Genomic DNA, 22,754 nt, shown 5'->3' with positions numbered 1-22,754 from the left:
GTTTAAGATATACACAGAAAAATGCTCCTATCAGTTGTTGATCAGATTTTAAGTAGTTTATTGAAGTAATTTATTAAATAAAACTATTCGAATAGGATGATATTTAAGTAACCAAAATAAGGACTAGTTAACATTGACATGGGGATTCCTGGTGGCTCAGCAGGAGAGAATCCACCTGCTAATGCAGGAGATGCAGGTTCAATCCCTAGGTCAGGAAGATCCCCTGGAGAAGGAAATGGCAACTCACTCCAGCATTCTTGCCTGGGAAACCCCAAGACACAGGAGCCTGGGGGGCTAAAGTCCTTGTAGTTGCAAAGAATTAGACATATTATAGTGACTAAACAAAAAACATCAATATACACTAATGGCTGACATGCACACAAATAACTTACAATAGAATCTATTTAGTTACTTCTCTGCCAGTTTAACACATTGACACAGTTTGGAAGGTTAGTCAGAACATAAAATTATGGTATGATCAAGAACTCACCTGCTCTGGGAATTGGTTTATATAACTCCAAGTACTGCTCCCCATGAAGAATCTACATTAAGGTAAGCAAAATTTGGTCAATAGACTTCCTTTCTCCATAGGCTCTTCTGTGAATACTGCTAATCCTAACTGGCATTTCAGTGCCCACTTGTTCACATGACTACTTCCCCCAAACTATCTATCTCAGTTTGGCTCTTATTCCTTAACTATATTATTCAGAAATCATCAGTCCCCCAATTTAAAGACTATTGGCTCTCTGGAACAGAGAAGATACACTGTCTTCTTTCTTGACATTCTTAATCCTTGCTGAGTGATAATCGTGTATTATTTGCCATGGAGACACTAAACTCAGTATATTCCCAGGGCTTATCACCATGCTTGGAACATACTGGGTATCCACTACATATCTACTGAATAAAAATAAACAAACTAGTCAGTACTAGTAATTTCAGGTGATACCTGGCAAATACAAATGACTCAACCAAAACACAAAGATAAATATTAAAGCCATGGTTACAATAAAAGCACTATCAATGCCAACATTTCCTTAGTGTTGTATCTTACAAATTACCTACAAAGAGTAAATCTAAAGACCTTGTGTAATTTCACAGCCACATTAACCTCAATTTATCAAAACAAGAATATAAGAATATAATATAGGAAAACAAGTGAACAATAAAAAAAAAACAAAAACCTGACCACATATCCAAATGACCACACTCCACTGCTATGGGACAGTTTAATTCTCAGTCTTCCTCAGAACCCAGAAAGGAAACAGAATGGGGAGGAGGATAGTGATGAGAGGACAAATGAAGGATGGCCTCAATATCATGTCTGGAAACTCAAGGTTGGGAAGACTGGGATTCAAATCCCAAGATGGCTATCATTTCCAGTCACAGATTTTGAATACCATTCATGATGTCCAATTCCGTTCAACTCCATGGAAGAATTCTGAAATATCAGCTTTAATTGTTTATAAGGACATTATCCAAACAGGAAAACTGTATGCAACAAATGCCATGGGAGAATGACTGAAACAACACACTTCTTGGCATCTATTTCTTGCCTCCCTCCCAACTTCATCAAATAATAAAATAAGTGTAGATTCTCATGGACTCAGAGAAGCAATGAACTAATGATTCTCTAGTAAATGGGTTCTCCAATCAATCAAAATCACAGAAATCAGTTAAAGGGTCTACGATTCAACAGTTATCAACTGGGTCTATGACCTGAACCTTACTTCAAGAAATAAAATATATCCTACCTCAGAAACCTTCTCACAATTGTTTGCTCCTTCCTTCTTGAAACACCTTATTCACTCTGCTTCTCAAATACCACATTCTCCTGACATTCCTCATACCTCACCCAGTCTCTTTCTTCCCAGTCTCTCTTTCCTTCCCAGTCTCACTCCTCCCATTCCTTCCTTTTCATTCATTCCTTCCATCTCATTCCTTCCCAGTCTCTCTTATTTAACTTCTCCTCATCTTTTAAACCTCAATTCACCACAGGATTCCCAAATTCAGGATTTTCTCTACCTATATTCATACACTGGTGATTTCACATAGTTTCATGTCTTTAAATCTCACTTAAACGCTAAGAATCCTAGGAGGACCATCCCCCAACCTCTAAACTCATATATTCAACTGCCCACTTTGTATCTCCACCAAAACCAACTCCTAATCATCCCCACCTTAAAGTAAATATCTATTTTATTATACATAGTAATACGTCATATGTAACTACTGTACATAAATATATTGCATATAATTAATTATAAATCATATATAGATATATATGCATATACATCATCCCAGTTAACCAGACCAAAAACCTTGATCCTTGACCCCTCTTTCTTTCCATGTACATCAAGCCTTGTGCTAGAATTACTATAATAGACTCCAAACTGGTTTCCCTGCTTCCATGCTTGGCCCCCATATAATCTATTCTCTATAGAGAAGCAAAAATGAGACTGTGAGTGAACATAGCCAGATCATATCACTCCTCTGTTCAAAGCACTACAAATGGCCTCTCATATTAATCAGAGTGAGCTGAAATTCTCAAGTGACTACAAGGCCCTCTTCTCCTATCACTGCCTCCTTGCTTATTTATAGCTAGCTGTATTGACCTCCCTGCTGTTCTAAAAATAAGCTAAGTATGCACCTGCCTTGGGCCTTTTTCACCTGTTCTCTCCGTTTCATATACTCTTTCCTCTTGCTCCTTCATCACTATGATCAGGTAACGATTATCATACGGAACTTACATATAAGGAAACTGAAGCTTAGAGAAGCTATTTACTCTTGGTCAAATAGCAACTAATGACACAGAGAGAATTAATAACATTATGCCAAGGTTGCAGGACTGTACACAATTGTTGTTTTCTTCTTTTTGCTTGCCTTTTCAGCTGCCTACCCTTCTGTTCTTAAAAAGAAAAATCAAAAGACATGTTAAATCTTTATTCCTGAATCAACCAGGACATACTGTTGCATTAATACACCACACACACACTAATGTGACATTTACCAATCATATTTAAAGAAACAGAAAAACAAAGATTTCTTATTATGCATACCTTTGCCAAGTTGATTGAAAGCCCAGGAATCTCTGCTAATCCTCCACCCATTACAGATTTCTGAGCAAGAATAACTCCAAAGGTTGGCAAACAGGAGAAATCAGAACTCCCTTCATAAATAAACTTCATATCTTTTGGCTCCTTGACTGATGCTCCCACTCCAAGGGCATACATAATAGTGTCCAGTTCCGCATAAGAAGCATAAGATGGAGGAAGTTTATGCCCAATAGCTCCAGCCTGTGGACCAATTGTAGAAAATCATTTTTTCACTGATATTCTTATCAAATCTTTAAATTGTTAACTTTTCAAAACTATTAACTGTTACATATTTAGTTTTGTAAATAGAATGGTATTTTAGTGAATTTGAATGGAATATGTTTCATTACATTTGATTTTTAGATAAAGACAATTAAAAACATGTGGAAAAAGACTTCATTTACAAATAAGTACTTTTTTATTGCCTGCTTCTTGCTAACAGATAGGATATCTCATTCTCAACCTTCCTGTCTCTGATGATGGAAAACCCTATTAATTCAGTGATTGTTAGCTACTCAAAATTATTAAAAAATAACAAATTTATTATAAATAGGAATAGTGAATGGCTCTGTAAGCTCTATTATATAAAAGTCAGTATAAACAGATGAGCAAAACGCTGCTTAGTGCTTATTATAAATTAGACTCCCTCATAATAGTTTGAGTTAAAATTAGATTTTTACCTTAAGTTGTTACCCAGAACTGTTCTTTATCTAACTGGATATTATATTTTTCTACTTAGTGATGACCTGCCTAGCTAATTTGTGAAGCATATTAGGTTATAAAAGAATGATGTCCAATTTTTGATCACTTTCATTTTAAGCAGGAGTCAACAAACAACAGCCGAGACTTAAGAATGATTTTTTACATCTTCTAAGAGTGGTCTAACAAAAGAAAAATACGATTATGTGTCAGAAACAGTGTGTGGTCCATCTAGCCTGAAATATTTTCTATCTGGCCCTTAACCAAAAAGTGGGCCAACAGGGTAAAATCACATTTATAAACTGATCATATTCTCAGGGTTAAAATTAGATTGTTTATTTTATCACTCTGCCTGCCGTGAGTCACAAAACACCACAACTGAATGTGTCAAATGATTTATTTCTTATTTATGCACTACAATTAAAAAAAAAAAAAGGAGACGCACCAGAGATAGTTAATCAGCAAACTTCACAAGAGCTATAACCAGACTTCTATTAGACTTTCTGACACAGTGGGAGACTTTTTACTTGCAGCCATGTTGACATATTTCCAAGATACAATCTGTCAATGCTTTCTCTTAAAAGACATGACTCAAAAGAGGCACTAAACTAAATATCTTTTTCTAAAAAGTTAGAAAGTGACGAAAGTATGATTATCAAAATGCTCCAAAAAACAGAAGACACACTGAAGAAGAGTAGGTAAAAGTTACATTTAATATTTTAACCTTAATTCCATTCAAATTTTATACATATTTAGTACATGTTTTATAAAGTTTTACAGTCATTTATCTTTCCTATTTAACAATAAATTAATAGCTTGGAAAACCACTTTTTGCATGAAAGAAAAGAGAAAGAAAAAAGGAAAGAAAAGAAGAAATCTTTAGAGAAGTCAGAGTTTTAGGTTTTCTCCTCCACTTACAAATCCAGATGAGGCTGCTGATGCTGCATGACTGGTCTGATTTGCTGAAACTCCTTCACCTGAATTTATTTTATTTAAAGCTTCAACTATACTGCCAATGGACTCTAGAAAAAAAAAAAAGGATAATAAATAATAATAATAATAATGCCTTTTATCCATCAATGGATGAATGGATAAAGATGTGGTATACATATATAATAGAATATTACTCAGCCATAGAAAGAACTGAAATCATGTTAAATAAAGACATGGGTGGACCCAGAGATTGTCATACTGAGTGAAGTAAGTCAGAATGAGAAAGACAAATACCTGTGATATCACTTATATATAGAATCTAAAAAAAATGGTACAAATGAACTTATTTATAAAACAGAGTTAGAGGTGTAGCAAACAAACCGATGTGACCAAGGGAGAAGAGGAGAGGGGAAGGGATAAATTGGGAAACTGTAATTGATACATATACACGGCTACACATAAAACACATATCTAATAAGTACCTACTGTTAGCACAGGGAATTCTACTCAGTACTCCATAATGACTAAATGGGAGATGAACCCAAAAAAGAGTGGATACATGTATATGTATAACTGATTCACTTTGCTGTACACTAACACAACATTGTAAATCAACTATACTCCAACAAAAATTAATTTTTAAAAAATCACTCCAAGGTCGATGAACCTAGAGCCTGTTACACAGAGTAAGGTAAGTCAGAAAGAGAAAAGTAAATATCATATGTGTAGTGCTAAGTCACTTCAGTCATGTCTGACTCTTTGCGACCTTATGAACTGGAGCCCACCAGACTTCTCTGTCCATGGGATTCTCCAAGCAAGAGTACTGAAGAGGTTTGCCATGGCCTCCTCCAGGGGATCTTCCCAACTCAGGGATCAAACCCACGTCTCTTACATCTCCTGCACTGGCAGACAGGTTCTTTACCACTAGTGCCCCCTGGGAAGCCCAAATATCATATATGAATGCATATATATGGAATCTAGGAAAACAGTACTGATGAACCTATTTGCAGGACAGGAATGGAGATGTAGACATAGAGAATGGACTTGTGGACACAACAGGGGAAGGCTAGGGGACGAAACGAGAGAGTAGCATCGACATATATACGCTAGCCGTGTGTGAAACAGACAAGTTAGTGGGAAGCTGCTACATAGCACAAGGAACTCAGCTTGCTTCTCTGTGATGACAGGGAGGGAAGGGGTCCAGGGAGAGGGAAGGTGGAAGAGAGGCTCCAGAGGGAGGGGATATATGTATACTTAGAGCTGATTCACGTTGTTGTATAGCAGAAACCAATACATTATAAAGCAACTGTCCTCCAATTAAAAATAAATTTAAAAATACCACTCCCTCTAAGGTATGGGAAAAAACATTTGCACATGTGAAACATCTAGCCAATTATTGCACACTGCCATTTAAATAGTGGTATACCGAAAAAAAAAGTGACATACATGACAAACTTCCAGATTTTTCTTATATAGAACTATATTTCATTTATACTGAAAAAAATTTTCAGTCATGAAATTCGAGTCCCTCAACTGCAGGATAACTAAAGATGCACAAACTGAATTTTCTCTTTAGGATTACTGGAATTTAAATAAGAAAGGGTGCTTTGGTAAACCTATTACATAAAGATCACAAAAGCATCATCTTTCAAGAGTCATAAAGAGCTAATGTTCCCCTGGTAAAATCCAAATAAATATAAGCTATTTCCACACACACACACACACACAATGCTTTTGTTACAGATGTGACTGAGAAAAACTACAATGCTTTAGATAATCACGCCTGTAATATCCAGCAAACCTCCTACAGAAACTTCACTTGTGTTCATGAACTGACTATATGATGTCAGGCTATTATTACAGGAAAAAAATGTGAAAGACTGAGCAGACGAAAGATAACTGGGTGTTTCCATAGACTCTTCACGTTAAGATTCTAAGCAGGCTTGGAGTTTTGCAAAGTCTCTGAGCAATTTTACAATTCTGTAAAGTGGGACCCTTGTCCACAGACGTACAATTCCAAGCTAGTGGAGGGAAAGTTAACTTCCCTTCTTTCCCCACCATCACCACCCCGCCTCCAGGATGCAACAAAGTCAAGATTACCCCCCAGGCCCCTATACAGGTAACCTCAGAAAATATTACTGAAAATTCTTCCACAGAAAACCACCCATTATGACCAATGACTCCAGAGAGAGTTCAGAAGCTGCTATTCTGAGATCTAAAAGGTTAATAAAAGAGACTCAAGGAGCATCCACATGTGCCCTAAGATTCCAAAAGCTCTTGGACCTTCCTAACAAACCTTAGATATATGGGCCTCCTCCTAAACTCAGACAAAAATGGTACCTAGACTACAGAATGTGAGATGACCAGGGGTTTCTGCCATTCCTGGGAAAGCTAGTGGAGAGGTTTCTTGCCTACTAATGCTTCTCTTACCACCCCATTTGGGTTGCTGCCTAGATAGGAGGCCATTTAACTGAAAGCATCAGGGCTTCCCTGGTGGCACAGTGGTAAAGAACCCGCCTGCCAAGGCAGGAGATGCAGGTAAGATCCCTGAGTTAGGAAGTGGAGAAGGAAATGGCAACGCACTTCAGTGTTCTTGCCTGGGAAATCCCATGGACAGAGGAGCCTCTCCTGGAGCCGGATGCAACTCCACGACTAAACAACAACAACCTTGGTACAGACTGACAGTACTGAACTCACAGACAGACCATCTGAATTAACTCTTGGCTCAAACACTGAGAAAGTGCGGCCCACTTATTCAACTTTTCTGGAATTCAGTTCCATCATCTGTAAAATGAGAACACTGATAAGGGTGCTTGGAAAGTCTCGATTTTACAAACAATGTAAGGTTTTTTTCCCTAGCTGTACTTCAAATACTAGGGGTATCTTTTCATTTATAAGCATATAATTCATTAGTTAGCTTTTTCTTTACATTAGTCTAATACTTTTTAAATTAATTTATCTATTTTAATTGGAGGCTAATTACTGTACAATATTGTGGTGATTTTTGCCATACATTGATATGAATCAGCCACAGGTGTACATGTGTCCCCTATCCCAAACCTCCCTCCCACCTCCCCCCATCCCATCCCTCTGGGTTGTCCCAGTGCACTGGCTTTGAGTGCCCTGTTTCATGCATCAAACTGGGACTGGTCATCTATTTCACGTATGGTAATATACATGTTTCAATGCTATTCTCCCAAATCAACCCACCCTCGCCTTCTCCCACAGAGCTCAAAAGTCTGTTCTTTATATCTACGTCTCTTTTGTTGTCTCGCATATAGAGTTGTCATTACCATCTTTCTAAATTCCATATATATGTGCTAATATACTGTATTGGTGTTTTCCTTTCTGACTTACTTCACTCTGTATAATAGGCTCTGTTTCATCTACCTCATTAGAACTGATCCAAATGTGTTCCTTTTAATAGATGAATAATATTCCATGGTGTATATGTACCACAGCCTTCTTATCCATTCATCTGCTGATGGGCATCTAGGTTGCTTCCATGTCCTAGCTATTATAAATAGTGCTGCAGTAAACACTGAGGTACACGTGTCTCTTTCAGATCTGGTTTCCTTAGTGTGAATGCCCAGCAGTGGGATTGCTGGGTCATATGGCAGTTCTATTTCCAGTTTTTAAAGGAATCTCCACACTGTTCTCCATAGTGGCTGTACTAGTTTGCATTCCCACCAACAGTGTAAGAGGGTTCCCTTTTCTCCACACCCTCTCCAGCATTTATTGCTTGTAGACTTTTTGATAGCAGCCATTCTGACCGGCGTGAGATGGTACCTCATTGTGGTTTTGATTTGCATTTCTCTGATAATGAGTGATGTTGAGCATTTTTCCATGTGTTTGTTAGCCATCTGTATGTCTTCTTTGGAGAAATGTCTGTTTAGTTCTTTGGCCCATTTTTTGATTGGGTCGTTTATTTTTCTGGTAATGAGCTGCATGAGTTGTTTGTATATTTTTGAGATTAACTATAAAACTCCTAGAGGAAAACACAGGCAAAACACTCTCTGACATAAATCACAGCAAGATCCTCTATGACCCACCTCCCAGAGTAATGGAAATAAAAGCAAAAATAAACAAATGGGACCTAATTAAACTTAAAAACTTTTGTACAATGAAAGAAACTATAAGTAAGGTGAAAAGACAGCCTTCAGAGTGGGAGAAAATAACAGCAAATGAAGCAACTGGCAAAGAATTAGTCTAATACTTTTAAGCCAATGAAGTGGAATTCTGACATCTGAGAAAAGTTTTTTTAAGATATTTCTTCCTTTTTCCTTTTCATCATTTTCATTGATAGGTGATTGCTATTCATAGACTAAACTTACCTCAAATACTAAAAAAAAAAGAATACAGAAAATGATACTTCTAATGACATAATAATCATACCCTGATTGAGAAAAGCATAACAAAAATTTCAGCAAGTATACCAGCAGACAGGGAAGCGTCATTAGGATAAAAAGGAAAATAACAGGCTAGTCATTTTTCAGATATATTCTTCTATTTAACATTAAATATAATGCTGGGGGAAAAATAATCTTCCTGTAAAATAATTTCAATTCATTATCTTTCCTAGTAAATTTCATATACTATAAACATACGTGAGTTATACTAGAAAAAACAATATAATTTTTATTGGTCATTTCCTGTGGCATATCATAGACGATTCAATAACTCACGATAACAAGCATTTACTAAATGCTTTCTATGAGTTCAGCACTACCCTAGCACCAAATACAAAAGAAGGACACACAAGATATAGTCTCTGCCTCCAAAGGAACTCTCCAGTTAAGAAACCACCTACTTATGAAAAAAAAGTAGTGGAAAGCAGTAGTGATTAGACGCTCAAGCAGAAGAGTTCAGCTAAGAGAGAGATCCATGAAACCCAGAATATCTGGGAAGATTTTGTTGAACATCTAGGGCTTGAGTTTTTCTGAAGAAGCCTTGAGATTAGCAGAGGTGATAAAAGGAGTAAGGAATATCTTAGAAAGGCAGAGAAACAGTAACAAGGACAAAGTGCCAAAACAAAGCAAAATCTATTCACCAGATAGAAAAGCCGTAAGCCTAAATAAAATAGACCTAAATAAACTTTTGAGGAAATTAAAAAAAAAAAAATCAAGTCAGATAAGGAGCATGTGATTAGATATGGCAAGACTGAAATCAACCATCAGATGGGGAATAGATGCATTGAGCACAAATGGGTAAACACTTTCTACCATCCCCCAATCACACACACATGTACTGAAAAACTAGGATCATAAGAAAACTGGAAAAACTAGAGTTCCCTGGTGGCGCAGGTAATAAGAATCTGCCAGCTAATGCAGGTGACATGGGTTTGATACTTGATCCAGGAAGAGTCCACATACCAAGGGGCAACTAAGCTTGCATGCCACACCTCCTGAAGCCCTTGTGCTCTAGGGCCCACAAGCCACAACTACTGAGCCTGTGTGCTGCAACTACTGAAACCCACCTGCTCTAGAGCCTGTGTTCTGAAACAAAAGAAGCCACTGCAATGAGAAGTCCCCGCACTGCAACAAAGAGTAGCCAGTCCCGGCTCTCTGCAGCTAGAGAAAGCCCATGCAAAAGCAAGAAGATCCAGTGCAATTATAAATGAATAAAAAGACCACTGGATGCTCATATTTTTAAAATAAATAAAAAGAGGCTTGGAAAAAAAAACGTAACAGGACAAAAAAAAAGAAAATTGATAAACTGAGGAAGTAACATACGTATCTGAAATTGGAGAGTTCTAATACCTACTGGTGCAGAAAATGTACTGTGGATGACTCGAGCATCTAAGTTAGCACCGTTAAGAAGATAGTTCCATAAGAGAAGAGAATGCTTTATTGCCTCTGATTCCCCAGGCAGGACTGAACTCACTTCTTTACCTTGAATACTCCGAGGCTTGGTGGCATTATCGAAATCACAGATCTTTGTCCAGTTAGCCTTCACTGCCTCAGGAGTCATTGGCTGAGTCTTCTGTCTCACAAGGGCTCCAAGGCTTCGCTCCCATCGTACTGGTTATAGAAACAAAACTGAGATGCTGAACACATAGACAGAAAGTAGAATTCATGAGTCCGATGAATTTTTTTTTTAACTTCAAGCAAGATGGAATTTGGAAAAAAGATTCTAACTTCTAAAGACTTTTACGACAAGCCTTAAATGGCATTTTATTCTTCAAACCCATTAAGATAGTATTAAATTTCTTTTTTTAAATATTTAAAGCTGAAGCAAAAAACCTCTTTCTCCTCTGACTATGCCAGATACTACTGAAGGTAGGATGAATTACTGAATCAGAAGAAGTTAAATTATATATAATCACACAGAAAAACTGACTTCATCACCAGAGATCACTTAGATACTCCACTTCAAGGTAACAGAACAGAAAAGAGCATTGCTGGATAGCAAACTGAAATGGTAACAGGTCAAAGACTCCATATAATCAAATTAATGTATCAGACAGCCCCAAATAATTCTCCCTTTTCCTCCTTTTGCTCTTCCTCTCTATCCAGGGGAAGTCAACTTGATTGCCCAGATTCACAAAAATCATCATTGCTGCATAAGTTCCAAGATTTTTAACATTGTTTCTTTTTTAAAAGGCCTCAGAAATAAATAATCACTAATAACCTTATTTAAACATAATCGTCAGATTTTGACGACGACTAAAGTGAAGATTTGTCTTGGGGAATGACAGAAGTCTCTAGAGATTTCCTACTGATAAAGTTCCACATATGGCTTTTATTGCAATACCTACCCTTTCTTTCTTAAAGATATCACAAGATACTTAAAAACGTTTGAATGTTACTTCATAACTGGAGAGATCATTAATATTACTCTACTGTAACAGTGTCATCCACTAATGGCAGACTATTAAATAATTCAATTAATTTTGATACCAACATCCAACTGAAAACTTGAACTGGGATACTGGTATGTTCACAACATTTTTTAAAATGCCATAAAGTAATTATCCAGTTTGGAGCTCACAGCATTTAAGAACTGGGGGAAGAAAGGGTTGAAGCCAGACGAATTTACTATTGGGCTGAAGAAGAATAGCTCCAAGGAAGAAAAGAGTCCATGAGAGAAGTAGAGAACCTGCCAGTTGAGCCATCTAGGACACAGCTTCTCCCAACTTTTCAACAAATGCTCTCCCACCCACTCACTCCTCTGCTGAACAACCATGTAGGGTATGTCAGAGACAGGGACAGACAAACATCAATATAGGTACTGTGCTGTCTGAAGAAACAGCCAGCTCTGAAGAAGACAGGACAAATACTGAATAAGGACTGCCAACAGGAAAAAAACTGAAAACATCCCTGAACATGGCACAGGCGTGCACGACAACTTCCTTTATTTAGAAGACGTGTTTGCTATAACAATGTTTGAGTCTGATTATGCGTGCACTAGATCCCACGGTTAGACATTTGACAGCTCTAACTGGATATACAGGTTTAAAAAAATGGAAATAATGTATAGCAAAACAAAAATCAAAAGACACTTACATTTTCCAATCCATCCTGCTCCAACCTACCAAAAAGAGGGGGGGAAAAGTTATACCATCTAATGTGGAACTACTAATAGAATTTTCAAAATTAAAAAAAAAAAAAACAAACAGACAGCTATTTAAGAGTATCGGAATGCTAGATGACAGTGGATGAAAAAAATGCTAAATCTACTAAAAACGCTAAATCTACTAAACCTACAGATCTACTAAAGCCCACTGGCCCACATGCCTTTGCACTATTTATGCTATCAAAGCAGAAAACTTAAGCAGCACCGACAGTAGCAACATACGTAGTAAGCATGACTCTGTAAGGGGTGATACCGGTTCTTCTATTGACTAGCAGCGCGATCCTGGTCAAACTATTTGACTTCCCTATACCCAAGATTCCACTTATGTAAAATTAGGATAATAATACACTCTTCATGAGGTAACCATGAAGGTTAAACAATATAAAAACCAAATGTGCCCAGCGCATCACTTGAAATACATGTCCCTCTACAAAGACTTAATGAATAAAAACAAATAAATAAAAAGTAACAAAAAACAAAACCAGCATTTGACTTAATGAACTACATAGTCATTTTAATGAAACACCTTTATATATAGATAAGACAAATGACCAAATACACTAATCACCATGCAGAAAGATGGTATTTTTTTCCAAAAGTCATTCAAGGAAATCCTCAGAAGAAAATGTCTGATGGAAGAAAATCTTTTTGTCCTATCTTCAAACACCACAACTACAGTGTTCCAATGCATATGAGAGAGGAAGATATTATCAGCAAACAACACACTTCTCAGTGGCTGTAGGTTCAAGAGTGTGGCTTTTAATCACCCTTTCCTTTATATATATCTTAATAGGCCAATCAGCCTTGATGCTGTCAGTGGCATGGCATTGATGGCAAGAAAAACATCATCTTTTAACATATTTGGGGAGTGAAGCCACAAGCTGCAAATTCGTCTCAGATGCTAAGAAACAATAGCTCCAATTGACCCAAAAAATCTCTGCCATTCTAGATATTTATCAAAACTTTGCAAAAGAAGTGGCAACTTATGTTCGAGGTTTAAGTCAGGATATTACACACCTCTCTTACTGTATTTTGTACTCAATTTTGCATACCCAGTGTCCCTTGCTAAAAATGTCCACAATGTAGTAAAATAAAGCAATAACATACGAAACTTCACTTAGCATTATCCTAATTATCTGTGTATGAATGAGTGTGTGTGTAAAATGCATATCTAAAAAAAGAGACTACTCGTGTAAAATGCACATCTAATAAAAGACTGGGAGAGAATATACATAAAAATATGAATAGGAATAATCTCTGGATAGTAGTAATGTGGAAGATTTTATTTTCTTCTATACATTCCCCTGCATATTTGAAGTTTTCTAAAAAAAAAAAGCAGACATTTTTGTTCACAGAATTAATAACAAATATAAACGTAAAAGACAAATAGATTTTTAAAACTCCCTTAATAAGATATTAAGACACACAGGCCAAATTTGGAGCTCCACATGGCTTCATATTATTAAATCTCATCTTCTATAAACCTAGAGCCATAAGGTTCTTTCCACCTTTAATTTTCACAATTCACAATCAATTGTGACTGTGATTAAGAGAGTGGAGGTACCTACCTCTGCTTAGACCTGTATAGACTGCTTTTCACTAGTAAGTGAAACAGCTTTTTATTCAAATAAATCAGACTAATATATCATTAATTTCAAACTGAGCCAGGTTACTCTGCTACCAAGATATAGTTTTGGAGTCATGTATTTCCATATACAATAGGTTTATTATTATATTACCACAGAGAATCAGACAAAGGAGGATGGCCGAAAACATAACAGTTCAGGCTAGAAGAGAAAAAAAGATCAAACTCAAATGAGGACTCAAAAATACAGGGACTTCTCTGCAGGCCAGTGGTTAAGACACTGCACTCCCAATGCAGGGGGCATGGGGTCAATCCCTGGTCAGGGAACTAAGATCCTATACGCTGCAGGCACAGCCAAAAAAAATAAAATAAAATAAAATAAATATATATATATACACACACACACACACACACACATATATATATATTTATTTATTTATGTATGTAGCAGCATAAAGAAATCTGAAGGGATTTTGACTATAAAATGAAAACTGGATCTCACTGGATGGTGTGGTTATGTGTGGTTTTTCTTTTTATAACATTTATAAAGCTTTGCAACAGGGAAAAATAGAAAAGTTTCTTTTTAAAGTCAATACAACTAATAAGTTGTGTTTACTGATCTATCATACCCAGACTGAATTCCTGCTATACTGATATAATAGTTAAAATCAAAGAGTGACTGCTATGTATACTAAGAGTTTAAAAATATGATTTCCAGTTCTCACAGCAAAACCCCAAGAAAACTAAACTCAGGGAGATTAACCTGTACACTACTCCAGAGAGTCAGCAATTACCAGAGCAAGAAATCAAAATACAACTTGGCTGACCTTAAACCATCAGTTCTACCCTTTCACTTTACTACTCAATATCTCAATATCAAAACTACTCAATATCTCAATATCAAAAAAATAATATTTTCTGTATGACTAAATGCATCATACCCATCACAATCTTTCATCGGACAATAATATCAGAAATAAATAACTAGGGAAAAACAGAATTTACAAGTTGCTGTTACCTTCTCAAAAAAGGATATGTCATACTTGTTCCTTAATTATAACACAGACACAATATTAAAAAAACACGTAAGTGATATCAACTGATATAGATTTTTACAGGCATAAACAATTGAAAAATATGAATTTTTGAATTTTTTTTATATTTTATTAAACAAATATTGCTTTGGGAGAAAACAGAAAGGTGCAGAATACCTCAAACAAGCCACCATTTTCTTCACAACTCTCATGGCAAAGCCAAAGGACCAGGGGTGCCACATAATCCGGCTTTAGGGCTTCCAGAAGATCTGAAATATATAGTAAAGGAAACCCTTACAAACAGGAATATATACATATTCAATCAATTATTTTACTTTCCAAAAATTCCTTACTTATAAATTATAGATTCAGAGACTTTTTAAATAAGAAAAAAACCAAATATACAAAATTAATTAGTATTAACATCCAAGGCTTTTAGAAGAATCTTTTCATCCCAATGGAGACTTTCAGGTTTCTAACACAGAAAGCATCAGACATACCTTTCCAAGGTCAGTAACGTTCTGTTTAGAAGACAAGTTAAAGCTGTCTCAGCAAAGACTGGTGAGCAAAGGCATACACAGCATAAGGAACTTAGATACCAGCTATTCACAAAACTATTTTGCTCTCCCAGGAGCTAGAAAACTATAAAAGAGCCTTGACAAGTGTCATGACAGTAAGATAATGATGTAAAATGGACCGTGCAGCCATTACTGATGAGTCACAAAGTGTAGGAAATATCTTCCTGTTGCATACCTTCTGTGAGCAACTTAGCAGGCAGAAATGTACTACACAAGGAGCATGAACATCTGTATTTTACTGCCGGCCCTGCCACAGAGGCAACTTAGGGCACTGAGAACATCACTCAACTCTCAAGGGCGTGTGTTGGCATCTGCAAGATGGTCGTCAAAATGCTCTGCCTGCCCATTCTACCAAGCTGTCCCAAGGTTCAAAGGAGATGTAATTTGTTAACACAGCTTATAAACTTTAAAGAATCAAATAAATGTAAATTTTAATTGTGAAATGACAAAATACAGTTTTACATTTTGAAGTGACACAGATGACATTTACAGTCCCTGTAAATGAAAGAGCAGCTCTAAAAACCTTTCACTTTATGGTATTCCTGATCCCAGAAACTGTGAGAGAATATATACTTGTTTTAATCCACAAAACTTGAAGTAATGTATTACAAAGCAGCAAATAACTAATACAACTTGAAAGTTCATGGGTATTCATTCTAAGATTATGTCTCATTTCATGCAATAAACATGTAAGTTTCATATGTGACTTTCCATTGATCAAATATATCTCAAAGGGGAAAATGAAATTACAGACGTCTCCACACACTACTCAGAACACCTGGTTCTCTAACAAATAATTCTTTTGATAGCCTGTAAGTGAATATTTCAGAAGAGAAGAAAAAACACTGAGGCAAAATAAATTTTCGGCTTTTTCTAAACTATAAAAAAGTAATCAATATCAAAATTTAAAATAACAAAAATTTAGAATCTAAAGTGTCTTTTAAAAATGACCTACAATAATTCTCTCCTTTTACAGAAGAGAAAACAGGTCTAGAAAGATTAAGCTATTTGTCTAAAGTAGATCTATTCTCCCAATATCTTTCAGTAGAGTTTGGTGGACATAAAGACACTACATTAAACATTGACTTAACTTCTCTAGAGGTACAGACCTGTCCAAATTAATGGAAATTACATTCTCAAAGGAAAGCGAATTTAAAAGCTATAGTTTTCAATATTTTCTTAAAGACTTGCTGCTTTCCCAAGAAAGTCTACAGATGATGGCAAAAAGTGACCAAGGTAGAAATCTAGCAAAGAAATGATAAGCATAAAAATCTAAATAGTGGTCATCTCTTGGCATGAAGCAGAGGAATAGAAAGTATAAAGTTAGATGCAAGTAATGCTTCAGTTCTTGGGTTGAGCAGCAAGTTCATGACTGTGATTACATTTGATTCTTTATCTCTTACCAGTAACCTAAGCTGTTATGCATATGTATGTAGCTGTTGTGTGCATATGCATATATATATATATATATATATATATACACACACACACATACTTAAAAGGGAGAAAAAAGTGAATTGTATCTCTTCTTCATATAATCTAGTTCTTTAACAAGAATTCCTTCAATAAGATATGAGAGTATAGAGAGTCTTTAAAATAAAGGACTTTTTTAAATGGCCATGTTGACAAGGAAAAGGAAAAAAATTAGATGTCAGGTACAAATAACTATTCAACACCAAAGCAAACTGGTTAGGCACAGCTCTTAGAAAAAGCCAGCAAGATCTAAAACAAATGGTAGCTCAAATGCAGAAAGTAAAATGGTACTGTGAATAAGCATTTGTATTCCATGAAGGGATAGGCTACCCATTCCAGTATTCTTGGGCTTCCCTTATGGCTCAGCTGGTAAAGAATCCACCTGCAATGCAGGAGACCTGGATTCGATCCCTGGGTTGGGAAGATCCCCTGGAGAAGGAAAAGGGTACCCACTCCAGTATTCTGGCCTGGAGAATTCCATGGACTGTATAATCCATGGGGTCGCAAAGAGCCGGACACAACAGAGCAACTTTCACTTTCACTTTCATTCCATGAAGCAGCTAATTTTAAAATAATTTCACTCATCAATTGTTTTGTACTGTTTCACAGAAGCTACTTTTAAAGTATTATAGATACTTTCTTTTTAAAACATATGTTAAAGCCAGGAGTATCAGAAACTACACACAGTTTTACACCAGTCAAGTATTTTGCTTATTATATAACCAAACAAATCAGCATTTATTGAAGATTGAAGGTGGGAGGTGGGAAAGATTGAAGGTGGGAGAAGAAGGGGATGACAGAGGATGAGATGGTTGGATGGCATCACTGACTCAATGGACATGAGTTTGGGTAAACTCTGGGAGTTGGTGATGGACAGGGATACCTGGCATGCTGCAGTCCATGGAGTTGCAAAGAGTCAGACACGACTGAGCGACTGAACTGAACTGACTGAAATCAGCATCGGCTCTTGATCATACATTTAAATTTTTTAATTTAAAAATTTATGTTCATGTTTTCAAAAAATAAAGTTGGCAGACTCCCATTACCTGATTTCAAGACTTACTCTAAAACTACAGTAATCAAAACATCACGGTATAGGCCCAGAGATCAATACAACAGAACAGAGAATCCAGAAACAGACTTACACATTTGTGATCAGCTGATTTTTGAGAGAAGAGCAAGGGCAATTCAAATCAAGAATGAGGAACAGTCTATAGAATAGGTGAACTGGTAGTTCCTTCAACAAATAATTGGCACTTTTTTAAAAAGGAGAATGAACTATTATGTTATTATGTTAAATGAAACAAGAGATACAGTAACAAATTTTTGCCTATGGGCTCTGTTTAGATCCTTGGGGATCTAAACCAACTCTAAAAAGATCTGCCTGCCAATGCTGGAGACATAAGAGACGTGGGCTCTATCCTTGGGTCAGGAAGATTCCCTGGAGTAGGAAATGTCAACCCACTTCAGGACTCTTGCCTAGAAAATTCCAAGGACAGAGGAGCCTGGTGGGCTACAGTCCATGGGGTCACAAAGGGTCAGACAGGACTGAGTGACTGAGCGCACACACACACACAGACACTCACAGAAACAAAATGCCTTTGTTTAGGTCCTTGTAGAATGAACTAACTCTACAAAGATACTTTTTAGGTAACTAGGAAGCTTTAATATAAACTTAGTATTAGACAATGTTAATGAATTATTTTAGTAGGATATTGGCATTGTGGTTATAATGTCCATATCTGTTGGAGAGACACACTTCCAAGTATATATTAGGTGAGAAGTAACGCCTGAGATTTGCTTTGAAATATCACAGAGAAAATGGGAGAGGGTAAAAAATAAGTCAATAAAATAAAATCATTTTGAGATATGCCCAGAAATATGCCCATTTTGAAATATGCTCTGTTCTCCTTAACAAAGGCCTATCCTTAAGGGGAATTACCAGAGCTTCAATTAGACAAGTGAAGCCCCTCTAGTCTCCTGTCTCAAATAAGGGGGGTGGGGGAAAGGCTAAGAAACTCTTCTAAGAGTCAGCGTAAAGGGGCTCTGATCTTCTAAAAAAGTGGAGATGTAATTATACTAGAGAGCACACTCCCTCCCATTCACTTACAGTCACTTCAGCAGGGCTCCAGTATAACAACAGCAGATTACAACTGAGAGTGTGGCAAACATACACACTCTTTAACAAAGAGTATCTAAGGAAACCCAAAGACAACAGGGTACCCAAAAACAAGGACAGAGAGGAAAATGTAGTTTCTGACACCAACATCTACAGCAACCAATAAACACAATCTAAGTTCTGGCCAGACAAACGTAAAACCTCACAATCAAGTTCAATACACCACATTTTCTATCTACTCCCTCAACATGTCATGTTCAGTTTTCAACAACAATTTCAAAGCCTGCTAAAAGACAAGAAAAGTACAGGCTGAAGGGATAAAGCAAGCATGAGAACCAGCCGCAAGAGACTTCCCTGGCAGTTCAGGGGTTAAGATTCCGCACTTTCACGACAGAAGGCATGAGTTCAGTCCCTGATTAGGGAACCAAGATCCCACACGCCACACAGTGCAGCCAAAAAACAAAACAAACAGAACAACAAACCAGAGATATAGCCTCAAATATAGCAGAGATTTTGGAATTATCAAACCAGGAATTTAAAATAACTGTAATTAACATGTTGAGGGCTCTAAGGGGAAAAAGTGGGCAATTTGTAAGAACAGATGACTTATAAGCAGACAGAAGGAAATGCTTTGGAAAAAAATCAAAAGGAAAGGCTAAAAAACAATGTAACACTCTAAAATGAAAAGAAGAATCAGTAAGCCTGAATGTATGTTAACAGAAACTTCCCAAACTGAAATGAAACACAGAGAGAAAAAAGAATGAAAAAAAAGAAGGGGAACAGAATATCAAAGAACTGTGGTATTGTATAATTATAAAAGATAAAGAGGCACATAATGAGAATACCAGAAATGGAAGGAAAAAAGAAAAAAAAAAGGAAGAAGAAATAGTTGAAGCACTGATGTCTGAGAATTTTCCAAAATTAATGACAGATACCAACCATAGAGCCAGGAAGATCAGAGGATATCAAGTAGCATATAGCCAAAAATCTACACCTATTATTATGCATACTATATTCAAACTGCAGAAAAACAAGGAGAAAATCTTGGAGAAATAGAGGGGGAAAATATGCCTTATGCATAAAGAAACAAGAAAAGAATTATGTCAAACTCTCCTTCAAAAACCATGTTAGCAATAGAAGAGTGGAGTGAAATATTTCAAGGGCTAAAGAAAAAAATTACCAACCCAGAATTCTGTAGCAGTGAAATTATGCTTCAAAAGTGAAAGAGATTAAGAGAATTTAAAAAACATGTTACAGATTAGGAAAAAATATTTTGCAAAACACTTATATGATTAAGAACTTGTTTCCAAAATCTGCAGGGAACTCTTACAACTCAACAATAAGAAAACACAGAGTCCAATTTAAAAATGAGCGAAAGATATGAACAGATACATCAACAAAAAAGACAAATAAATGGCAAAGAAGCACAGGGAAAAATGTACATCATGTGTCATTAGGGAACTGAAAATGAAAACAATGAAATACCTACATACCTATTAGAAGAACTAACACGCAAAAGACTAACAATAATAAATACTGGCAAGATGTGGAGCAACAAGATATTTTACAGACAGCCAGTGGCAATAATGCATGATACAGTCATTTTGGAAGACGCTTGAAAATTTCTTACTAAGCGAGACTTACCATACAATCCAGCAATTATCCTCCTTAATATTTAACAAAATGAGTTGAAAACTTCACCCACACAAAAACCTGCACATGAATGTTCACAGAAGCTTTACTCATAATTGTCAAAAATTGGAAATAATCAAAATATTCCTTGATAGGTGAATGAATAAACAAACTGAGGCACCTCCATACCATGTAATATTATTCAATGATAAAAAGAAACTAGCTTCAATCGTCTCAGACACTGGGGAGAAAGAAGAGTGGGATGAAGAGATGGAACACAGGGGATTTTCCAGGAAGTGAAACCGTTCTGTATGATCTGTGATGGTGGGTACATAACATTACACATTTGTGAAAACCCATGTGATTGGATAACTTAAAGAATGAGCCCTAAAGTAAACTATGAACTGTAGGTTATATTGGGTTGGCCAAGAAGTTCACTCTGGTTTCTCCATCAGATGGTATAGAAAAACCGAAACAATTACTTTTTGGCCAACCCAATAAGAAGGGATAAGTACTGGTTCATCAGTTGTAACAAATGTAGCACACTGATGTAGGATGTTAAAAATGCAGGTAACTGTGTGGGAGGAGTACATGAGCACTCTCTTTACTATCTGATCAATTCTTCTATAAATCCTTTTAAAAAATAATCTGTTAATTTTTACATTAATTTTTAAAAATAATTATTATGAAACAGTAAGAATGCATTTACTTCATTCTGTTAAAAAAATACGTATGTCTACCTACACAAAGAGAAAATTTACCTCAGTGTGTTAGAATTATGGGTCATTTCTTTACTTTTCCTGTTTGTGCTTTCCTAAATTTTATATAATTAATGTAAATTACACATCATGCTTTTTTAAATTGTAAGGAAATTTTTTAGTTACTCAAAAAATTAAACACTTTGGCAAAGTTCACTCCACACAGATATGTGGAGAACAGCACTGAAAAATTTAAACTTACGTTCAGGCAAAATGGTTTGGGTCATCCGTGATCCAGCAGTAGGGGCAATAGTGTTACAATGAATGTTGTTTTTCTTGCCTTCCACCGCAAGACAATTTGAAAGGCCCAGAAGACCCAGTTTTGCAGCACAATAATTTGCTTGGCCAAAGTTCCCATATATTCCTGAAGCTGATGAAGTCATGATGATTCTAAAAAGAAAAATCAATCTCTCAATCTTTTCTATGTTTTAATAATGTTGCGACTCTAAGCACTTTTTTTCTTTTTCATTACTATTATACCTGTCAAAAGAAACTCTGTATACTGGCCTTAGGTTCTTAAAGTCATAATTCATATACCTAAATTAATAACAAAAGTAATCTCTCAAAATTCAACTATAAGATTTTATTGTTTTAAAAAGAATCCCTGAAAAAAAAAAAAAAAGGATCCTTGGTTAGGAACAAATGAATTCAAGTGTAAAAATATATATTCATTATCTCTGAAAACAACAGTAAGTATTTACAAACAAAAAATAAACTGCCATTGACAAGTCAAAATCTTAGTAAGAAATATTAGATCCTGAAATCCTAATTCTTTAGTCCTCATCATTTTGCCCCTTTCCCTGTCTGGATAATATTAAATGCCTCATATTAAAACAATACCATCTGAAAATCTGACCTAATCTTTCTTACTCTACTTAGTAGAACAAGTAAAGTAAATCATATCATCTACTTTCAGAAACTGCTAATATCAGGATACACCAGAACTCTCCAATAAGAAAATACATCGCAAGCAATTTACTTCTAGTAGATGTATGTGAACCCTAAGTTAATAAGAATAGCCTTAAAAAAAAATAAGAATAGCCTTTACATTAGAGTACACGGAGCCACTTACTAGGTCTGCCACATCTGAGTCACACAGATGCAACTGTAAGGGTCCTTCTATTTCTGGTCAATAAAGACTAACTCATGTCTGAGCAATGCCAGCTGGTAGAAAACAACTACTCATCTCTCCCCAGTTGGTCACTGGACACACAAAATGATATTTTAGTTAGAGAATAAAGCAGAGCTGAATCCTCAATGTTTGTACTGCTAA

General features: G+C 36.1%; 1 protein-coding gene across 1 annotated transcript in view; it reads right to left on the bottom strand.

Annotated features, from left to right (window-relative positions):
* HSD17B4 (hydroxysteroid 17-beta dehydrogenase 4) overlaps positions 1–22,754 on the bottom strand; it is a 107,384-nt gene that overhangs the window by 38,550 nt on the left and 46,080 nt on the right. The window contains exons 8-14 of the mRNA XM_043465871.1: positions 21,684–21,871; positions 15,099–15,190; positions 12,233–12,257; positions 10,619–10,747; positions 4,713–4,816; positions 3,060–3,296; positions 491–542 (exon numbers count right to left, since the gene is read on the bottom strand). Coding sequence (XP_043321806.1) covers positions 491–542; positions 3,060–3,296; positions 4,713–4,816; positions 10,619–10,747; positions 12,233–12,257; positions 15,099–15,190; positions 21,684–21,871 — 827 coding nt within the window. The remainder of the gene's footprint in view (positions 1–490; positions 543–3,059; positions 3,297–4,712; positions 4,817–10,618; positions 10,748–12,232; positions 12,258–15,098; positions 15,191–21,683; positions 21,872–22,754) is intronic.

Source organism: Cervus canadensis, chromosome 4 (assembly GCF_019320065.1).
Source record: "Cervus canadensis isolate Bull #8, Minnesota chromosome 4, ASM1932006v1, whole genome shotgun sequence".
NCBI lineage: Eukaryota > Metazoa > Chordata > Mammalia > Artiodactyla > Cervidae > Cervus > Cervus canadensis.
This window is presented reverse-complemented; position numbering and strand designations above follow the sequence as displayed.